The sequence below is a fragment of the Macaca fascicularis genome, chromosome 7 (genome assembly GCF_037993035.2).
Source record: "Macaca fascicularis isolate 582-1 chromosome 7, T2T-MFA8v1.1".
Classification (NCBI taxonomy): Eukaryota; Metazoa; Chordata; class Mammalia; order Primates; family Cercopithecidae; genus Macaca; species Macaca fascicularis.
The window spans coordinates 102,572,558-102,595,662 of NC_088381.1; the positions used below are offsets into that span (position 1 = coordinate 102,572,558).

General features: G+C 39.7%; 1 protein-coding gene across 4 annotated transcripts in view; it reads right to left on the minus strand.

The window, feature by feature from the left end:
* The window catches only part of BAZ1A (bromodomain adjacent to zinc finger domain 1A), a 129,560-nt gene that overhangs the window by 3,021 nt on the left and 103,434 nt on the right, over positions 1-23,105 (minus strand). For 2 of the 4 annotated variants that reach the window (XM_065547488.2, XM_073997225.1), the window contains 9 exons: positions 20,587-21,183; positions 19,005-19,168; positions 18,252-18,406; positions 16,201-16,349; positions 13,410-13,499; positions 9,461-9,708; positions 9,147-9,373; positions 6,253-6,719; positions 3,535-3,677 (listed from right to left, as the gene is read on the minus strand). In XM_065547488.2, coding sequence (XP_065403560.1) covers positions 3,535-3,677; positions 6,253-6,719; positions 9,147-9,373; positions 9,461-9,708; positions 13,410-13,499; positions 16,201-16,349; positions 18,252-18,406; positions 19,005-19,168; positions 20,587-21,183 — 2,240 coding nt within the window. The remainder of the gene's footprint in view (positions 1-3,534; positions 3,678-6,252; positions 6,720-9,146; positions 9,374-9,460; positions 9,709-13,409; positions 13,500-16,200; positions 16,350-18,251; positions 18,407-19,004; positions 19,169-20,586; positions 21,184-23,105) is intronic. The other 2 variants (XM_045397525.2, XM_065547489.1) reach the window with 1 other exon arrangement.

Here is a 23,105-nt window from a genome sequence, read left to right on the forward strand (position 1 = left end):
TCTACCGTATAGTATATATTCCTTTTTCCCTGAAACATCCTTACTCCATTTCTTACTGTTGAAATTCTTTCTTCAATGACCCGTTCCAAATAGTTCTCCTTAAAAAGCGTTCTAATTATTATTTTGTCCCTCTGAAATACTCAAATCAATCTCTGTGCTCTCTACTTCTGTAATACCATGATAACTTCTATTATCTAGGTCCTATTATCTAGGACCATAACACTGTTCTATCTTTGCTATATAACAGATCACATTCTGCCATATATATATAACCTAACTACAACACCATCTCATATCCTTCAGTTTGATTACACCATCACTGTTACCTAAGAATACCTATCTTTTTTATTTTTCCTTTGGAGACAGGGTCTTGCCCTGTCACCCAGGCTGGAGTGTGGTGGTGGTATCTTGGCTCATTGCAACCTCCACCTTCCAAGCTCAAGTGATCCTCCTGCCTCAGATTCCCAAGTAGCGGAGACTAAAGTCATGCACCATCACACACAGCTAATTTTGTGTGTGTGTGTGTGTTTTTTTTTGTAGAGTCAAGGTTTGACCATGTTGGTTAGGCTGGTCTCAAACTCCTGGGCTCAAGCGATCCACCTGCCTCAGCCTCCTAAACTGGTTTTTTTTTTTTTTTTTTTTTTTGAGACGGAGTCTCACTCTGTCGCCCAGGCTGGAGCGCAGTGGCACAATCTTGGGTCACTGCAAGCTCCACCTCCCGGGTTCATGACATTCTCCTGCCTCAGCCTTCCAAGTAGCTGGACTATAGGTGCCCGCCACCACACCTGGCTAATTTTTTGTTTTTTTAGTAGAGATGGGGGGTTTCACCATGTTAGCCAGGATGGTCTCTATCTCTTGGCCTCGTGATCCACCCGCCTCAGCCTCCCAAAGTGCTGGGATTATAGGTGTGAGCCATTGCGCCCAGCCCCAAACTGTTGAGATTACAGATGTGACACATGCACCCAGTCAGAATACCTATTTTTTTTTTTTTTTTTTTTGAGACAGAGTCTTGCCCAGGCTGGGGTGCAATGGTGTGATCTTGACTCACTGCAACTTCTGCCTCCTGGGTTCAAGCGATTCTGCCTCAGCCTCCTGAGTAGCTGTGATTACAGGCATGCACCACCATGCTCAGCTAATTTTTGCATTTTTAGTAGAGATGGGGTTTCGCTATGTTGGCAAGGCTGGCTCCTGACCTTAGATAATCTACCGCCTTCGCCTCCCAAATTGTTGGGATTACAGGCGTGAGCCACTACACCTGGCCCAGAATACCTTTTATATCAGTGTTTCTCAAAATGTGCTCTCTGGACCAGGACCATCAGCATCATCTGGGGACTTGCCAGAAATCCAAGTGTCAGACATCATTCCAGACCTAATGAATCAAAAACTCTGGGGCTCAGGAATCTATGTTTTAGCAAGCCCTCCAAATGATTCTGATGCATGCAGTAGTTTGAGAACCACTGCTTTACATAAGAAAAATATGATTAATGGTACTCAATTAACTCTATTCATATTCACTACATAGAACAAAAACATTGAGGTCATTGTAACACACCATCATTATTTATAAAGAATCAGTCATGGCTGACTCATTACATGGTGGCTCACGCCTGTAATCCCAGCACTTTGGGAGGCTGAGACACATGGATTACCTGAGGGTAGGAGTTCGAGACCAGCCTGGCCAACATGGTGAAACCCGTCTCTACTAAAAATACAAAAATTAGCCAGGTGTGGTGGCAGGTGCCTGTAATTCCAGCTACTCGGGAGGCTGAGGCAGGAGAATTGCTTGAACCCAGAAGGCGGAGGTTGTAGTGAGCCGAGACCGCGTCATTGCACTCCAACTGGACAACAAGAGCAAGACTCCATCTCAAAAAAAAAAAAAAAAAAAAAAAAAGGCTGGGTGCGCTGGCTCATGCCTGTAACCTCAGCACTTTGGGAGGCCAAGACGGGCAGACCACCTGAGGTCAGGAGTTCGAGAACAGCCTGGCCAACATGGTGAAACCCCGTCTCTAATAAAAATACAAAAATTAGCTGGGTGTGGTGGCAGGCCCCTGTAATCCCAGCTACTCGGGAGGCTGAGGCAAGAGAATCGCTTGAACCCGGGAAGCGGAGGTTGCATTGAGCCGAGATCACGCCATTGCACTCCAGCCAGGGGACAAAAGCAAGACTTCATCTCCAGAAAAAAAAAAAAAAAAAAAGAATCAGTCACAAAATTAGAAGGGACTGAGCTGACTAACTCTATTGTTTTCTTTTCTTTTCTTTTTTTTTTTTTTGAGATGGAGTTTCACTATTGTTGCCCAGGCTGGACTGTGGAGTGCAATGGCACTATCTTGGCTCACTGCAACCCCTGCCTCCCGAGTTCAAGTAATTCTCCTGCCTCAGCCTCCTGAGTAGCTGGGACTACAGGCGCCTGCCACCACACCCGGCTAATTTTTTTGTATTTTTAGTAAAGATGGGGTTTCACTGTGGTAGCCAGTATGGTCTCGATCTCCTGACCTTGTGATTTGCCCACGTTGGCCTCCCAAAGTGCTGGGATTACAGGCATGAGTCACAGCGCCCAGCCAACTCTATTGTTTTCAATATAGGAACTGACATTAAAGACCAGTCTGGCAATGAAGTGAGACCCTGTCTCTTAAAAAAAAAAAAAAAAAAACAGGGCTGGGCGTGGTGGCTCACACCTGTAATCCCAGCACTTTGGGAGGCCGAGGCGGGCGGATCATGAGGTCAGGAGATTAAGACCATCCTGGCCAACATGGTGAAACCCCGTCTCTACCAAAAATACAAAAAATTAGTCGGACGTGGTGGCACGCGCCTGTAGTCCCAGCTACTCGGGAGGCTGAGGCAGGAGAATCGCTTGAACCCGGGAGGCGGAGGTTGCAGTGAGCTGAGATCACGCCACTGCACTCTATGCACTCTAGCCTGGGCAACAGAGCGAGACTTCGCCTCAAAGGAAAAAAAAAAAAAAAAAAGCTGGACCTGGTGGCATGTGCCTGTAGTACCAACTACTCAAGTGGCTAAGTTGGAGGATCACTTGAGTTCAGGAGGTTGAGGCTGCAGCGAATCAAAGTATGCCACTGAACTCCAGCCTGGGTGACAGAAACCCTGCCTCTAAAAACACCTAAGAAATAGACATGGTCAGGTGCAGTGGCTCACGCCTGTAATCCCACCACCTTGGGAGGCCAAGGTGGGCAGATCACGAGGTCAGGAGTTCGAGACCAGACTGACCAACATGGTGAAACCCCGTCTCTACTAAAAATACAAATATTAGCCAGGTGTGGTGGTGTGCACCTGTAATCCCAGCTACTCAGGAGGCTGAGGCAGTAGAATCGCTTGAACCCGGGAGACAGAGCTTGCAGTGAGCCGAGATCACGCCACTGCCCTCCAGCCTAGGCGACAGAGCGAGACTCCTTCTCAGAAAAACAACAACAACAAAAAAAACTAGACAGTGAGTAACAGGTGTTTTGACTACTTCAAAGTTGTCACATGGACTAAATCAGATAATATACATGAATACATTTTATCAAGTCTAGTAATTACCTGGATTTTAGAAACAAGTTTCAAAAAAGGCCAGCTGTCATCATGTCGTACCAGTTCTACAACAAGTTGTTCAAAAGCAGATAATTCATGAACTCCTCCCTGTCGGCCAGAACTCCTTCGACCCAGTGTCACAGGCGATGACTCTGAGTAAATAATTACAACATTTTAGGTGATAACAAAGCAAAATATTTGTTCACTACAAGCCAAACGGGATATATAAATACCAAATTCCAACAGAAAACAGACGCTCCATACACTGAGATGTTAACTATTTTCTGGGAGACACGAAAATCTGACCAAAATCAGACCAAATATTTATTTCCTTTTTGATCTTAAAAATGTCCAATTGCATTACACATTCATTGGGAACAGATTTTCAGAGTGTAATGCAAAAGAAAAATCTAGAACACAAAGTTTTTGGATGATTTTTACTCAATTTTATTAAAAATACTTTTCAGCTACAGTTAACTGAAACTAAGCAATTCTCTAGTATTTCCTAAAGCATATCCTTCAGAAAGTAACCTCTTCAGATCTAGAAACTAGGCTTACATATAAATTACCTTGCATAACAGAAAAGCAATTTTCACTGGTAAAGTAAAAGATTATTCTTACAGATCTTAATTTTATTTATTTATTTAATTTAATTTAATTTTATTTTATTTTTGAGACGGAGTCTTGCTTTGTTGCCCAGGCTGGAGTGCAGTGGCATGATCTTGGCTCACTGCAACCTCTGCCTCCCGGGTTCAAGCGATTCTCCTGCTTCAGCCTCTCGAGTAGCTGGGATTACAGGTGCCTGCTACCACACCCAGCTAATTTTTGTATTTTTAGTAGAGATGGGGTTTCACCATGTTGGCCAGGCTGGTCTCGAACTCTTGACCTCAAGTTATCCGCCCACCTCGGCCTCCCAAAGTGCTGGGATTATAGGTATGAGCCACTGTGCTCAGCCACAGATCTTAATTTTAATGTCTAGATAATGTTCTAAAAGCAAAATGCTTTCTCACAGACCTAAGACAGGTATAGTATAATGAAATCTAAAGTATATGCATTGGTAGAAAGGGTAGTATAGTTCATATATATATTCAGATGTATAAATTCTCTCCTTGCGGTGTAGATCCACACATTTCCCCTTTTATTTCTCTTTAGTACTAGGCTTAGCCATTTCACAAATCAATGGAAACAAAAAAATTTTCTTCCTAGTTTTTTCAGTAAAAATGTTAAGTATATTATTTCTCCAAATAGCTTGGAGAATTGGGGAAAAGCAAAAGAGATAAGGGGATAGGAAAAGCTAAATTAGATCCTGACTGGTGCAAAATTATGACACTTCCCCTAAAAAACTTGACAATCTGGTGACTGCATTAACAGATTACGTGCCATTCTTTCACCAATGAATTCCTTAATCCTGCTGCATATCTGAATAATGCAATATAACGTTATCTAAAATTCTTTGAAGAACAGTGGTTTTTTTTTTTTTTTTTGAGAAACAGTGGCATTTTTTGTGTTTAACTTCATTTAAAAAACAACAACAAAAAAAATAGGGCTGGGATGGGTGCGGTGGCACACACCTATAATCCCAACATTTGGGAGGCCAAGGCAGGCAGATAACTTTGAGCTCAGGAGTGCAAGACCAGCCTGGGCAACTTGGCGAGACCCCATCTCTACAAAGAATACAAAAGCCAGGCTTGGTGGTGCATTCTTGTAGTCCCAGCTACTTGGGAGGCTGGGGCTGGAGGATTGCTTGAGCCGGGGAAGCAGAGGTTGCAGTGAGCTCAGATTGCGCCATTGTACAGCAGCCTGAGTGACTGGCATAATTAACAATAAAATTAAAAAATCAAAATTTTATTACCACTTACGTTAAAAACAAGGGAAAGGAAGAGATTATGAATCTCTTTATGAATAAAGAGATTAGTCTATGAATAATGATTACTATAAACAAAAATGAGAATTAAAAAGACAGCTGAGGCCGGGTGCAGTGGCTCACACCTATAATCCCAGCACTTTAGGATGCCGAGGCGGGTGGATCACCTGAGGTCAGGAGTTCAAGACCAGCCTGGCCAACATGGCGAAACCAACCGTCTCTACTAAAAATACAAAAATTAGCCGGGTGTGATGGCGCATACCTGTAATCCTGCTACTTGGGAGGCTGGGGCAGGAGAATCGCTTGAACCCAGGAGGCAGAGGTTGCAGTGAGCCGAAATCACACCACTGCACTCCAGCCTGGGAAACAGAGCTAGACTCTGTCAATCAATCAAATAAAAAATAAAAAGACAGCTGGTCATCACTTCCTAACAATATTACTGCTTCCAACTCTCCCTTTCCCCCAAATTCAGTATTTGAGATGGGAACCTTACCAAATTATCTGATGTAGCTTGTCTAGGTGATGCTGAGTTTGTGTGTTTTGAAGGAGGAAAAGGTAGGAGAGAGTGAAATGTGTTACAGTGTAGTATCCTGACACTGGTGAAATATTGGCCAAATATCTCCATTAAAAACAGAACATCATTTGCAAGTTTATTACCCTGCTTCACTAGTAGAAACACTAGTAATATAATTCATTAAATAGTTGCCCCTTCAATGACTATTATGCTTCAGGTCAGATTGTTCCCTAATAACTTTGTGTATCTTAGTGACAGACTTTAAAAAATGATCCAAAGTATCTCAACATTCAGTATTTCCAAATTATTCAATCTTTCTAGGGAAGGAAGAGTTTAGATTTCTTCATACCTGGAGATTGTCTTTTTCTGCATCTTCTTGTGGATTCACTCTCTTGGAGAGAAAGTTTTGAAGCAACATTTAAAGATCTTGACTGCTCACTTGACTTTGTGGCAATGACTCTGAAGTTAGGGAAGTTGGGACTATTTTCTGGTGTATTATTAGCACTTTTCCTGCCTCTGCGTTTTCTACGAGGACTAAGCAATTCCACAAATACATCTGCTTGCAGTGGGCCATGACTGTGGCGAGTAGAACGACTGGCAATTCTTAAAGATTTTGTTTCTGTAGGAGGAGCAGAGCTTATCTTTCTTAGGCTTCTACCAGTTTTAGAAGAAACAGTTGTTTTGGGTGTGCTCTGCTGACTCCTTGAAGGGTATCTTCCAGGTTCTTGTCGCTGGCCACGACTTGAGAAAGAAGAGCTAAGTTTCCCTCTTGTTTTAACGGGCAATCTAACTTGTGGTCTTCCTCGTTTGGGTAGGCTATAAATATTGTTAGAAAACACAATTATTGTACACAGCAATGAACACATGATTAGCTTTATTCTCCTTGTTGTATTTAGCCAATGAGTTTATATAAATTTTCTATATAAACTGAGACTTATCCTAGACTCAATTCCTTAAAGAGTCAATAAGTTTTAAGTTTTCAAGGGAATCTAAAATGTGCTTTCATTTATTTCTTTGAAATGTGAAGAGAATTATCTGCAAAGAGAATATTTTATAGTTTCTTTTCTTTTTGAGACAGAGTATCACTGTCACACAGGCTGGCGTGCAGTAGCACGATCACAGCTCACTGCAGCCTGACCTCCCTGTGATCAGGTGCTCCTCCCATCTCAGACTCCTGAGTAGCTAGGTGTGCCCCACCATGCCTGGCTAATTTTTGTAGTTTTTTGTAGAGATGGGGTTTTGCTATGTTGCCCAGGCTGGTCTCAAACTCCTGGACTCAGGCGATCTGCCTGCCTCGGCCTCCCAAAGTGCTGGGATTAGAGGCATGAGCCACCATGCTCAGTTGATATCTTCTTGGTAACTTCAGGACATCATTATGAAAATTAAGTGCTAAATTCTGATAAATTGTAATAAAATGCTCAGGAGAACCAACAAATAGACTTAGTCAATCATGTTGGAAAACTTAAAAAGTAATGAAGTAATCTTAAAATGAAATTCTTTTGTTTCTTTTTGCTACAGGAGACTACCACTTTTCATTATCATTGATACTGAGGTAACCTACAGTTTTAGCCAATGGCTGTCAATGAAGTGGGCCTTGAACCTGTGGTTCCTGAATACCACGCCAAGAACCTCTCTGTTGTCTTCTGATTCTGACTATAAAACTATATTTAATCTTTTAACTGTCCTTAATTAAAAGAATGCAACACCTCCATTAACTCATTATCCCTCTCCCCATATACCTGGACTTCCAGTTTATCCCATGTACTTGCAAGAATTTTCCACATTCTTTATTATCTTTATGCCTAACATAATATTGCCTTCACAAGCTACAGGAAAGATGGCTCTTCTAGCTGGTATTTCTTAAAACCTTGTTTAAAACAGATGTGGTGGCTCTATCTTAACTTCTCCAACTGTGGTCCTTTTGTACTTTGACAGTTCTAGGTTGCCTTGCTTCATACTCATTTTCCTGCTTCCACAAGAATGGGTTTCAAATGTTTAAAAAACCACAAGCCGGGGGGAGGGGGATGATAAGAACAAGGAGCACAATGACTTCCCTGATGTGACTGGCTATGGTCAGGCCTGCTGACAGAAAACCCCTAGTAGATCTGTCTAGCTTATAGCTACCGGTTAGACATAGGCACACCTCATTATATATAGTGCTTTGGGCTTCACTGCATGCTACAATTATAAAGTTTTTCTTTTTTTTTTTTTTATTAAACAAACTGAAGGTTTGTGGCAATTCTGCCTCAAGCAAGTTTACTGGCATAATTTTTCCAACAGCATGAGCTCACTTTTTGTGTCTCTGTCAGATGACTGTTAGCATATTTTAGCAATACATTATTTTTAAATTAAGGTATAGAAATGTACACTTAGGAGACTATAGTGTAATGTAAACATAATTTTTATATGCCCTGGGAAACCAAAAAAATTTGTAACTTGCTATATTGCTGTGGTCTGCAACTGAAACGGCAATATCTTTGAGGTACGCCTGTATATCTACCTTGTGGATATAAATATCCCTTTATTTCAGCCCTCAACCAGAGGTTCAAGTAAGGGGAGACTGCCCCAGTGTTGCCACAGAAGGAATATCCAGGCTCCACAGTCATTCACTAGGCCTGAATGACACAGCATGCTAAGCTGCAGAATACTTAGTTATATGGTAGTATAGAAGCTGTTTCCAGGTGCTAAGGTGGCAGAAGTATAAAAATACAGTGTGCTTCTTGGCATTTGTCACTCTGAGATTCCCCAAATTATCAATACTCCCTTGGGAATATTTTTGAATGTTTATAATACATAAAAAGCAAGGGTAACTTCAGGCCACTATACGTTAGTTTTTTCATTTGTTTTGAGATGGAGTCTCGCTCTTGTCACCCAGACTGGAGTGCAATGGTGTGATCCGTTAGCTCACTGCAACCTCCGCCTCCTGGGTTCAAGCAGTTCTCCTACCTCAGCCTCCTGAGTAGCTGGGATTACAGGTGCCCAACACCCTGGCTAATTTTTCTATTTTTAGTAGAGACGGGGTTTCACCATGTTGGCCAGGCTGGTCTCAAACTGTTGACCTTAGGTGATCTGCCTGCCTCGGCCTCCTAAAGTGCTGGGATTACAGGCATGAGCCACCGTGCCCAGCCTATGTATTAGTTTTAAACTAAGTTACAGACCCTAACTATTCCATTTGTATTTGAATAGTGGAGAAATTGTCTAACTAAGACCTACTGACTCATTTTATTACATGTTAGGACTTACCTGACTTCTTCCTCTTCTTGAGAGTCATCTTCATCTTGTTCTACCTCATACTCTTCCTCCTCACTTTGACCTTCTTCTTCATCACCATCAACTTCATCATCCTCACCTCCCATACTGTCTTCCACATCTTCATCACTTTCCAAGGATGGTCTCTGTCTAGAGGAGAGTCTTCTAGGACGTTGCTTTGGTCGACATTCTGGACAAAACCAATCTCCTTCAGGCACAGTCTGAACAAATCACATAAATGATCATTAATCATCTATTGCTCAAAATCTTAATGTCTCATTTCTAATCTGATAAGAAGAAAAAAATACCTTGAGCTTTGGTCGAACACAGTAGGTATGATGACCCCTATCACAGCCATCACAAAGAACCATGTTTTCAGCATCGCCTTTCTTTCTACATATCTTGCAGCGCGCATTCAGTATAGATTTAGACCAAATCACACTACGATCCAAGGTGGATAGGTGAAGAAAAACTTGGGACAGACTAGCAGAAGAAAGGAGAGACTCTCTCCAACGGTCCAGAATTGTTTTGTAAGAACGCCCACTGTCACTGGCATCTTAAATGAAAAGGGAAAGTGATTACAATTTTTAGGCAAACCTAGTAATCTTCCTAGAAATAGGTGGTAAACACAGGTTAGATTTTACATTTCTTTTCTTCTGATACTTAACAAAAAGACCATGCTGATATTAAAAACAAAAATCTCATGGAAAATATTTGCTGAGCCACATCTCGTTTATGACATAAGGAATTACTTAAATTCATAAATCAAATGCTAAGGGATTTTAATAGCAAAAGAGAAAAATAATTCAGACAATTTGTTCTCAATCTAGTCTTTGTATCAAATCTTGATCTAATTTTAAAAACTGGTTACATATGATTCCAAGTCTAAGTTACTATTCACTTGAATGAAGTATGTTACTTCCTCATCTCATAAAAGATGGACTGTTCTCCAAATTAAATATCTTCTATCTCTAAGAAAATAGTTTTAAAATTGTGGTAAGTAAAAACAATGTGAATACTACCAAAAAGGATTTTTCAGCACTAATATTTATATAGAAACATTTGAAACCTTCTGTCAGTCAACATCACCATTTATCTTCTGGGCTAAAAAATTTAATCATCTGATTAAATGCTATCAATCAATAGTCATTTTATACTGGTGTGTGATTTCCATTTCAATCTTCAATATTGTTACCACCTTACTGTTCCTAAAACATGCAAGGTATATAAGACTCCACACATAATCTTGTTCTATAATACCATTATTTCCTACTATTATCCTCAAATAAAACCTCTTGGGCAGTAGCATAACGGTTAAGAAAATGCAGGCTTTGGAGTCAGTCTGCTCTGGGGTGAGTACTGGCTCCCCCATATGAACTTGGGCAAGTTAACCCATCTGTCTCTCAGGTTCCTCAGCTGTAATACATGGAGAGTATCTGCCTCTAAGAGTTGTTGGAAACATTAAATGAGATAATACGCATAAGGCATATGAAGTGTCTGTCAGAGTAAATGCTAATATTACTATCATTATTTGTGCACGGTATAGCTCCCCTATATGCGGCACTTTAGAAAATATGAAACTAGTCTATTCTATGGTCCCTATACTTCAAGGAATGTTTAGTACAGCTGGAAAAGTGAAGAAATACACAATGAGTTAAAACCAAGAGACCTGTCAAGTACCAATGGACCTCGAGCTCCTGTTTGCCTGTTGGGCAGGGTGAGATTGACAGGACATGAAAACTAGGGCCCATCTAGGTGGTTAGTCCCTCTCTAAAAAGCTAGGACCGGGCCGGGCGCGGTGGCTCAAGCCTGTAATCCCAGCACTTTGGGAGGCCGAGACGGGCGGATCACAAGGTCAGGAGATCAAGACCATCCTGGCCAACATGGTGAAACCCCGTCTCTACTAAAAATACAAAAAAAAAACTAGCCGGGCGAGGTGGCGGGCGCCTGTAGTCCCAGCTACTCGGGAGGCTGAGTCAGGAGAATGGCGTGAACCCGGGAGGCGGAGCTTGCAGTGAGCTGAGATCCGGCCACTGCACTCCAGCCTGGGGGACAGAGCGAGACTCCGTCTCAAAAAAAAAAAAAAAAAAAAAAAAAGCTAGGACCCCAGAAGGCTACCCCCTTCAAGTGTCAGGGTGGAAACAGGTGCTACATAAAAAAATGGAGAGCAAGAAAATTGATTCACCTGGACTTTGGTGTTGGGTAGAAAGGGAACATAATCTCCCTGAGGATCAAGCAAAGCCTTGAACAGGTTAAAAACTGAAAAAACATAGGCTAAGATTTTAAAGTAGTCTAGGGTTGCTAGTGACCTCAAGTGAATGGCTGAAACAAGTACAATTTTTTGCAAATTCTCTCTGAAGACATTTTCAGATCAAATCTGAGGAATGAGAGTTAATCAAAACCACAAGGCACATGTGGAAACAAGACACTAAGTGAAAGCCAGCAGAATCAAACTCATAAAGACTTCAGATACTAGAATTAGAAACAGAATATAAAATAACTGTTTAATATGTTTTAAGAAGTTTAAAATATGAATAACCAGGCAGTTTGAAAAAGAACCAGTTAGAACTTTTCAAAATGATTGAGACTAAAAACTGAGGCAAAAACACGATGGATGAGTCAAATGGCTCTTCAAAGCTGAGATGTTAATGAAGTTGGGAAAATACAAATATATTACTTAGAATGCAGCATCAATATTTTTCTGTCTTTATGTTGTTTTGTTTTAGGTGTGTCTTTTGTAGACAGTATATAAAACCAGCTAGATTTTATGTTAATACAGTCTTTTCTTCTATTTTCTTCACTTTCCTTGTCAACTATCCAAAACTGTATCTAACTTTTAATTGGAGCCAGATGTGGTAGCTCTCACCTGTAATTCCAGCACTTTGGGAGGCTGAGGCAGGTGGATCACATGAGGCCAGGAGTTTGAGACCAGCCTGGCCAACACGGTGAAACCCCATCTGTACTAAAAATACAAAAATTAGCCAGGTGTAGTTGCAGATGCCTGTAATCTCAGCTACTTTGGAGGCCGAGGCAGGAGAATGGCTTGAACCTGGAAGGCAGAGATTGCAGATTGTGCCACTGCACTCCAGCCTGGGTGACAAGAACCAGACTCGGTCTCAAAAAATATGTATATATAATAATTGGAGAGTACAGTCCACTTAAATGCATTTGATTTATTTCTCCCCTCTCATTGTGAGCGTTTTAGTTATCTTAGTTTTTAAAATGTAAGCCTTCATGAAAAGTTCTGGCCTGAGCAGGGCCTCCAAGGAATGAGGTAGCAAGAATAGCTAGTTCAAAGATCATGATCTTCCTGGGTAAATCAGAGAATATTCTCATTGGTAATGGCAAGGAATAAGGTTGCAGAGGTCAATGTGAAGGAATGGGAACAAAGACAAATTATAAGAACTTTTAGAATCTTGGAAATTAGTTTGAATGATTTTTTAATGAAAAGGTTGATGAAATGCTATGGGATTTGATTAACGAGATGGTTTAAGAAAATTAAACCAGCAGTAGCTCAAGGCCCAATTCTTATTCTAGTCCATAATGAATGTGCCTGTTTTTCTGTGTTTGCATAGTACTGATACAAGGATAGAAAACAGTATATACAATTGATTCCATTTTTCTGTTGTTTCCTTATCCTTGCTTTTCCCCCAGATTACACAACCATAAAGGGCAGAAAATGTCTTGTCTATCTTTTATTTTTCATTATGCTAGCACAGATAAATTCCTCAATAAATTATTAAAAGGAGCTTACTAATATAAAATATTGGCAGTCACGTGATCAAATATTATAGTAGGAGACTTCATACTGTTCAATGGCCACTATACAGTAATCCATGTGACCAGGACAGGCTTCTCTAGGGGACAAAACATAAAAACTCTTGTCCTATGTCTCTTCAAGCTAGTAAAAGAAAAAAAATGCTGTGAATAAATACTTTATGTGAAACAGGTAAACATAAGTTCCATAGCCGTTCATTCTTTTCACTGATAGCTAAGTATACAAAGATTCACCAGTGTCAGCTTTCTGTATGCCAATTTAGAAGAGTGATTAGCTGAGGTGTGAAACATAGAAAGGGAAACACTAGGAAGATATTATTTTAAGCTTATCCCCAAGTCCATTCCCTTCCAAAAAAAATCAAATCCAAGGTTTTCCTTCAAAAGCTAAATATGCAAATGAGTACTCAGCCACAGAGAAAGTAAAATCATAATTCTTTAAAAAGACAAAACAGAAATTTCTTTAAAAAGTTAAAAATTTACCATCTCTCACACTAGATTGATCTTCCTCTCTCTTTTTCTTGTCCTTTTTTTTTCTATCTCCCTTTTGATCCTTATTAATTTCTGTGTTACCTAATTTCAAATTGATATAGTTAGTTGAGGATTTTTTTTTATAGCTTAAGGGTTTAACCATAAGTATGACTTTAAAAATAACGGAATTATCAATCTTAAAAAACATCCTCATGTATCTTACCTAAAACATTTAAAACATTTTATCTTCCCCAAATGAAAAGTCTACTTTTATCAGTATGATTAATCTCTAGAATAAAAGGGACATATTAGAGAAGGTAGAACATAAGTAGAATTTTTATTTCTTACATGCTTCCTCAAGAAACTGAAATGATTTCTGAAGCTAAATTGGGAAAATGCTTGCTATGATTAATTTGCTATCCTGAAATATTATCAGGTGAATGGAGAATTTCAATATATATTCCATCTCAAATATTCATAAAGTAAAACCTGCTTTTCTCTCCCCAATTAATGATATTCTTGATTACTTTATTTCAGATAGCCTAACTCCATCTCCTGCTGTCCTGTGCAAAACCTTTCAAAGGCTTAAGTTATTCTAATAACTTTTTATGGAGCATCAACAGTAGACACCCATATTATAAATGACCAACATTTGACTTCAACCAATATTTAACTTTGACACTACCAAAGTAACCAACTTTTCTTACTTCACTTATTTCTTAAGATCTTGAATTATAATTTTCCATCTTTTGGGATGAAATTAATGTTTGAAAACCACTGTATACAAACCAGCATAAGGAACAGTCTCTCTCATATAACCTACTAGACAAGTTGTAACAACTCTCTCAGCATTAACCTGTTTGTCTAAATATTTAATAAGTTGTGCAGATGAAAATACAGACATACTAAACAATTAATTTGATATTCCCCCCTTTGACTTATAAAAAACTTTAATGAAAATTTCAGAAGTGGGAAAATAAGCAGTATTGTGTCTTATCCTTTTACTGTTTTGGAATCGCAGTATTAGTAGTAACAGTATCTTACATTTATAAAAGCTGAATGATTTACAAATAATTTTAAATTGAAATTTTAATTTAGGTAATTGTGTATTAATATGGGGTTGTAATAAATACAGAGTGATCCCTTGTACATAAAGGATCAGAAAGAAAATAAGAAATGCTGAAGACTGGGAAATAAAAGTGACATAGCAAATACCAACTCTGCTGTCTTTGGGAGCTGTGATTATACATATTTTATTTCTTACAATTGCTACTTTCAATGTGGCCAGTGGGTTATTAAGCTTATGGTAGGATTATCAGTTTACAAAAGTGTGAATAGACTTAATGAGATACTGGCCACAAACTCTTCAATTTAAAAAGTTTACAAATATATTCACATTTCAAAACTGCTCTGATTGCATTGTCTATGAATACTTTGTTCTAATACTCAATGAGATATCAAAAAATTATTATTTTTATATTTTTATTTTTTTGAGACAGTTTCTCTCTTGTTGCCCAGGCTGGAGTGCAATGGTGTAGTCTCAGCTCACTGCAACCTCTGCCTCCCAGGTTCAAGCGATTCTCCTGCCTCAGCGTCCCAAGTAGCTGGGATTACAGGCACGTACCACCACACCCACCTAATTTTGTATTTTTAGTAGAGACGGGGTTTCACCATGTTGGTTAGGCTGGTCTCAAACTCCTGACCTCAGGTGATCCACCTGCCTCGGCCTCCCAAAGTGCTGGGATTACAGGCGTGAGCCACCACTCTCAGCTAAAACAATTATTTAAGGATTTTAGTCAATTCAAGTAGTTCTTTCAATATGAGACCAAAAAGATACGGTTTAAGAAAGTTATTTCTTCCATGATCCCATTACAAGAATATAAATATCTCAACATGATGAGTTATAAATTAAACATCTCAAAAAGGCAACAGGGAATTACAGACAGTTATTATATAAACATTGATTTAGAATTCTGAAACAGATATTTTCCCAAAAACATAATGATTAGGTTCCTAGATTAGTCCCTAAAAACCCACTAATTTCATAATTTGTGAAAAAGTGATACAGATAGTATTATTCCTCACTATACATTATAGAGCATTTCCTCACCCGTGTTCCGTTTAACACTTAGTATTTCTGATTTAGCATGTGGGTCAGTGACTCTTATCATCAAATTATGCCCCAAATGGTAAACTTTTAAGTCACTTACTTCGGGTTCTCTTTCAAATAACAGGAAAAAAAAAGTTACACATAATCTTTGATTATTTAAGGTCTGGCTAGTTATAGGTTTTGGTGATCTTTTTTTTCTTTTAAAGAGACAGGGTCGTACTCTGTCACCTAGGCTACAGTGCAGTGGTGTGGTCACAGCTCATTGTAACCTCAAATTCCTGGGTTCATGGGATCCTCCCACCCCAGCCTCTGGACTACAGGTGCACGCCATGATGCCCAGCTAATTTTTTAAAAAAATTTTGTAGAGATGGGGTTCTTGCTATATGATGCCCAGGCTGGTCTCAAACTCTTGGGCTCAAGCGATTCCGCCTCAGCCTCCCAAAGTGTTTAGATTACCGGCATGAGCCACTGTGCCTAGTTGGTAATCTTTCTTTTGGTGAAACTCTTCACAAAAGACTGTATTACTCTAAAAATAAATCTCACCTTAAAAGAACTCATTTAAAAATGAAAACATCTTGAGTTTTTAAGATTAGTTTATCAGTTTCATTATGTCAGACAATAAAATTCTATTAAAGGCCAACTCAAAATTACTTATAACAGAACTAATATTTTGAAATAAAAACAGATACTTACCAAGTGGAGCTTTCAGAAAACGCCGCTCAATGCCCTGCTCTATTTGAAAGAGTGCCATTGCCAGATAATGAACCACACTGCTCACTGACTGTGGTGTACTTGCATTCGTTGATACAGTACTTGGAGTTTCTGTTTTTATCCCCAAAAGTCTACAATTAAAACAATTCAGAGTTTATGGTACTTAAAAACACTATTAGGTAAAACTTGAGTCCATTCATTGGTTCAAATGCTTATTTATACCATTGTAAAAAAATCATTTCCTCAGTCTCAAGGAGTTGCAGTAAACAGTAGGGAAGGGAGATTCATTTAGAAGGACTAAGGGTAAATATTTGAAGGAGAGAGAGAAGAGGGAAGGCTTATAGGAAAGGTTTTAGAGAGGTGACATTGTGATGGGCCTTAAAGCCTAAGTATTTCAGGCAGCTTATCTCTATTTCTCGTTTTGCTTTTTTTTTTTTTTTTTTTGAGACAGAGTCTCACACTGTTGCCCAGGCTGGAGTGCAGTGGCATGATCTCAGCTCACTGCAAGCTCTGCCTCCCAGGTTCACACCATTCTCCTGCCTCAGTCTCCTGAGTAGCTGGGATTACAGGCACCCGCCACCATGCTCGGCTAATTTTTTGTACTTTTAGTAGAGACAGGGTTTCACTATGTTGGCCAGGCTGGTCTCGAATGCCTGACCTCATGATTCACCCGCCTTGGCCTCCCATAATGCTGGGATTACAGGTGTGAGCCACTGCACCTGGCCGAAAATGATCATTTTAAAGTGCAAACTCATTCACTCAAAGCCTTTGTACATGGTTTTTCTTCCCAGTGTCCTATTTTTCTCAACTTTAGGGCTCAGCTTTGCAGTCACTTCCTCTTGCACTTCCTTTACTGTCTCCCATGTTCCACTAACACAAGTAGCCCGCCCATTTACTTCATTTGCACTGGGTATAACCTTCTGTCAGAACACCGTTCTAGTAAATATAATGCTAGCCTCATGTTTCTCCATTGTTCCCTTCTAGATGACAAATTGCTTAAAGGCATATAATATCCAAAATAATCTTGAAAAAAATAAAAGTATCTACAGATATAAGGTATAGATTCTGATTAGTAATAATATTTAATACATATATTAGAGATGAGGTCTCATTGTTGCTCAGGCTGGAGTGCAGTGGCACAATCATTATTAGCTCACTGCAGCTTTGAAGTCCTGGGGTACAACAATGGAATAGATGGGACTACAAGTGCATGCTGATCAGGCATGGTGGCTCAGGCCTATAATCCCAGCACTTCCGTAGGCTGAGGCAGGTGGATCATGAGGTCAGGAGATCAAGATCATCCTGGCCAATGTGGTGAAACCCTGTCTCTACTAAAAATACAAAAATTAGCTGGGCATGGTGGCACGTGTCTGTAATTCCAGCTACGTGGGGGGCTGAGGCAGGAGAATTGCTTGAACCAAGGAGTAGGAGGTTGCAGTGAGCCGAGATTATGCTACTTTACTCCAGCCTGGCAACAGAGCAAGACTCTGTCTCAAAAAACAACAACAACAACAAAAACCAAATGCATGCCACCATGCCCAGCTAATTAAAAAAAAAAGAGACAGGGTCTCACTATGTTGCCCAGGCTGGTCTCCAACTCCTGGCCTCAAGTGATCCTCCTGCTTCAGCCTCCCGTGTAGCTGAGACTACAGGCCCCAGCCATCTTGCCTAGCTCAAATAATACTCAAGTCTACCAGAATTTACTAAGTTTTCCTATAGAAAAGAAGAATGATAGTATAATTACTTTCCGAAATTAATAAAACCTTAAGTTCAAAGATTAAAAAAAAAAAACTTTTGAGAATCATTATTTAAATGAATTGTCTTTTGGTTGCAATAGTACAGAGTGGAGTAACAGAGATCCTGAGGTTTAGAAAATGATCATTCCAGTGGTTACAAATATCAAGGTCCTCATGACAAGTTTTTAAAATAAGAAAAAGCAACATATTTACTTAAAAAAACAAACAAACAAACAAACAAAAACCCTTAAAATGGCAAGGAAAAGTAATGGTTACTTTAGAAAAACCCTTTTGTACCTGTCTTTTACTATGACCTTTGTTTGTTCATCAATTTCCATCTCTTCTACGTCTTCATTCACAGTTTTAATTATCCCATTTTCCTTGTTTTCCTCACTTAATAGCTCATACCGTCCACTTTCTAATGCTGATCTCCAGATATATCGATCTGTAACCTGTAACAAAATTCAAACTTACTAACCATGAAAAATGGAATATACTGTTTCTGAGAGGTATGAAGTTCAATATGCATATAAAATCAATTCATGGATATTTTAGAAATGATTATGAATCAAAAAGGTATCTAAAAATAAGGTTACTAAGTGGCCAAACTGGAATTCATATTCTTCATAGATGAAAACCATACTACCTTACTTTCTGTATAAATAAATCATGAACAGTTCTAAGATTGGTCACTTGATAGCAGCAAAAAAGTGATAGATGATGGCCAAGGCATGAACAGAATACATTATAAGCCATGAATTACAGATTTTTAAAAGGTAACAAAGAAACGAACCAATCAACCAGACTCAGCGGAGAAGGCAGGGGCTAGTCAAGGAAGAAGAAAATATCCTTACACATTACAACATCTGATGAAAATATCAGAAAAAATATTTTGATGCAGGGGAATAAACAAGTTTTCATAAAAAGTTTATCATTCTCTGGTGTTTATTCAAAACACATATGCCTTGTCTATGCCATATAATTAACAAATATGACCAAAATTCTGGACCAAGTAGGTTAGACAAACTAAAAATGGGAACAAGTACAAACCTTAATTGCTCCTAATGTTCCTTGGTAGATTCTATCTTCAATATCTAAAAGAAAATCTCTCAGCCTTAGTTCAAGTTGCTTTTCTGCACACATTTGAGATGGATCATATGCATTGGAAGATCTTCCCCGACTGTATGTTGGTTTGCTATCAGGCTGAGGTTTGTCTGAAACAGTAAATACTTTTATTACGATTTTCTTATTAAAAACTACAATTACTCCATGTGGCTGTTATGATCTTGAAATAATGGATATAAAAGTGCTTTGTAAATCCTCAAGTGCCACAAATGAATGAATATCATTTATCTTATAAAGCCCTTGTACGGCTACTCAGGAGGCTGAGGCAGGATTGCTTGAGCCCAGGAGTTTGAGTCTGCAGTGAACTATGATATGCCACTGCAATCCAGCCTGGGCAACAGAGCGAGACTCTCTCTCTAAATAAATAACTAAAGCCCTTGTATCCAGAATATATAAAGAACTCTTACAGCACAATAAAAAGACAACCCAATTTTAAAATGGGCAAAGGATCTGAATAGCTATTTAAGGAAGATATACAAATGGCCAATGAGCACATGTAAAAGATGCTCAACACTGGCCAGGTGCAGTGGCTCACGCCTGTAATCCCAGCACTTTGGGAGACCAAGGCGGGTGGATCACTTGTGAGGTCAGGAGTTCGAGACCAGCCTGGCCAACATGGTGAAACTCCATCTCTACTAAAAATACAAAAAATTAGCTGGGCGTGGTGGCAGGCGTCTGTTATCCCAGCTACTTGAGAGGCTGAGACAGGAGAACACACTTGAACCCAGCAGGCAGAGATTGCAGTGAGCCCAACAGCCTGGGCAACAAAAACGAAATTCTGTCTCAAAACAAACAAACAAACAAAACACCCCAAGAATTGTGATCTGCAGTTTTTAATCCTGAAAAAAACTGAAGTGGTCATGGTAACATGCCCCTAAATTTAAGCAATTGTTTTTTAAATTTTGATTTAATTTAAAATGTTTTTAGCTCTATTTTCTCCCCCACAGGAAACAAGTAAGCAATTCTTTACCTAGAGAATCTCATTTATTAATATAAAAACTCACATCTAAAAATGCCTTACTGCTTTTTCTTATTTGTCATCAGTGGACAAACCATCAAGCAGGAAATGCTGCTATCCGACCTGCCCTTGCAGCCAAGCTCCAAAGAAGTGACCATTAGTGGAACTTCTCCTTGGACTCTCAGCCAAAACCCTTAATGAGTAACCTCACTCACCATAATCTGTCCAAAACTGATGGCAGCCTTAGAGTCTATTCTTGGATTTCAGAGTCTACTGACCAAGGAATAAGGAGATCAGGGAGAATATGTATTTTGTTATACCATAGATGTGTTCCTCATAATTCAAATAGAACCCAGTGGAATTTAGATAATCTTGTTTCTATAAAGAAATACATTCCCAAACTCTAACTTGCAAACTAAAAGGATAGCCTAAATCAAAGATAAGGTGCTGTAAATGTATATCTAATAGCTTGAAAAAATGCTTAATCCTGAATGACCAGAGATTAGGGGGAGGAAAAAAAAGTAAAAACAATTTTCATTGAAAATTTACCTGAAAAATGAAATTTCTCTTCAGAAAAACGGGCTAGCTGTGCACATATTCTGCTTTTCTCTTGTAACAAAGTTTCTTTTAAGGCACTTTCTCTATGTCCTCTAGAATTAAGAGCTTCAATAAGCTGGTCTAGCTGTTCACAAGAACTGTAAAAGCACCACCGATTTGGCTTATGCACTGGTTTTGGCAGCTGCACAGAATGGTCACGTGGACCTTGCTCAATGTTGGAGGTAGATTCAGACATCAAAGGCTCTCCAGTTTTAGTGGATACCTGAGGATCTTGAGACTGTACATTATTCTGAAATGATGAAGGTCTAGGCAACAGCATGTCTTCAGTAAGACCAGAATAATCCTCTTCAATAAAGAGTCCAGGAATAGAAGGGAAAATCCAGTATCGTCTATACATGCGGTCACGACCCAGGGGAAAGATATTGGTACAGGCTATGGCACTCTGGATTTTTTCTAAGAGCTCTTTCTCTTTTCGTTGGTGTTCCTGTTTTAATGCTTCATCCTCTTCAGCAGTAAGAGGCTCTCTTGTCACACAGTTGATCTCTTCTTGCCTTGTAAATTCTTTAAATCCATTTTGTCCTCTTTTCCCTGTAGTTAAAATAAAATGTTTCATCATCATCATCATATTTCAAGTTTCCATTAGAAAAATATGAGATACAAAGTTATCCCAAGTTATTAGGTGTTATAGACTAAACTGTGTCCCCTCTCCACAACCCAAGTTCATATGTTGAAGCCCTAACCTCCAATGTGACTGTATTTGGAGACAGAACTTTTAAGGAGGTAATTAAGATCATAAAGGTGGGGCCCTAATCCAACATGATTGATGTTCTTAAAAGAACAAGAGACACGAGAGATCTTGTTCTCTGACATGCACAGAGAAAAAGCCATGTAAGGATATATCAAGAAGGCACTGTCTGCAAGCCAAGAAAAAGCCTCTTCAGACACTAACCCTGCTTGATCTTGGACTTCCAGACTCCAGAACTGTGAGAAAACAAATTTCTGAAATTTCTGTTGTTTAAGGCACCCCAGTGTGGGGTATTTCGTTATGGCAGCCCAAGCAGACTAATACTCTATGTTATTAAGAAATCAATATACTTAAATCTAAAGGGGCACAAAAAATCTGTAATTTCCATACTGGAGAGTGCAGTAGAGTATGTTAGTTATCCTCCAGTAGTCATCCCAGTCCTTCCTCTAAGGGAGGAATAACAGCAAACTACTTCTGGAGAAGACCAGCTTATAAATATTTGTCTTTGTGGATCTTTTGGTCTTCACAGCTATTCAATTCCACTGTTGTGGCCCCAAAGCAATCACAGGCAACATGTAGACAATCAGCATGGCTGTGGTTCAATATAACTATTTATGGACAGTGAAATCTGAATTTCATATAATTTTCACTTATCACAAAGTATCATTCTTCTTTTTTCCAGTCATTTAAATTGTAAAAATCCAGCCGGCGCAGTGGCTCACGCCTGTAAATCCCAGAACTTTGGGAGGCCAAGGTGGGCGGATCACCTGACGTCAGGAGTTCTTGACCAGCCTGGCCAACATGGTGAAATCCCATCTCTACTAAAAATACAGAAATTAGCTGGGCGTGGTAGCAAGCACTTGTAATCCCAGCTACTCAGGAGGCGGAGGCATGAGAATCGCTTGAACCCAGGAGGTGGAGGTTGCAGTGAGCCAAGATCATGCCACTATACTCCAGCCTGGGGGATAGAGTGAGACTCTGTCTCCAAAAAAGGGGGAAAAGCCTTTTTAGCTTATGAGTTATACAAAAACAGGGCAGGGCAGGGCCGGGTCGGGCACAGTGGCTCACATCTGTAATCCCAACACTTTGGGAGGCCGAGGTGGCTGGATCACTTGAGGGCAGGAGTTTGAAACCAGCCTGGCCAACATGACAAAACACATCACTACTAAAAATACAAAAATCAACCAGGTGTGGTGACATGCACCTATAATCCCAGCTACTCGGGAGGCTGAGGCAGAAGAATCGCTTGAACCCAGAAGGTGGAGGTTGCAGTGAGCCGAGATGGCACCACTGCACCCCAGCCTGGGTGACAGAGCGAGACTCCACCTCAAAAAACAACAACAACAAAAATGAGGCCGGCCAGATTTGGCATACAAACTGTTATTTACTAACCACTGGTTGAAGGTAACAGAACCACTAGTTTTCAGCTGGGCACTTAGCAACCCAAAAGAAGGACATTTCCCAGAGTAGGCACAACCAAACAAAAAACTTTTGTTCAAAGAGATGGGATCAGAAGCATTGTGTGTACCCTCTGGACTGTGCTTCCCTTTCCTCCTTCCCACTTCCAACTAGCTAGAATGCAGACATGGTGATAAATCATTTTGGAACATGAGAATGGCAGCAAAACCCTAAGGATGGCAGTACCAACAAGACAGAAAGAGCTTGGACCCCTGATAATCTGCCTTGACTATGAAAATATGTTGGAATTAAATTTCTCTGTTGTTTCAGTTGCTGTCAAATTGCTTTGATAGTTGGGAAGTATTTT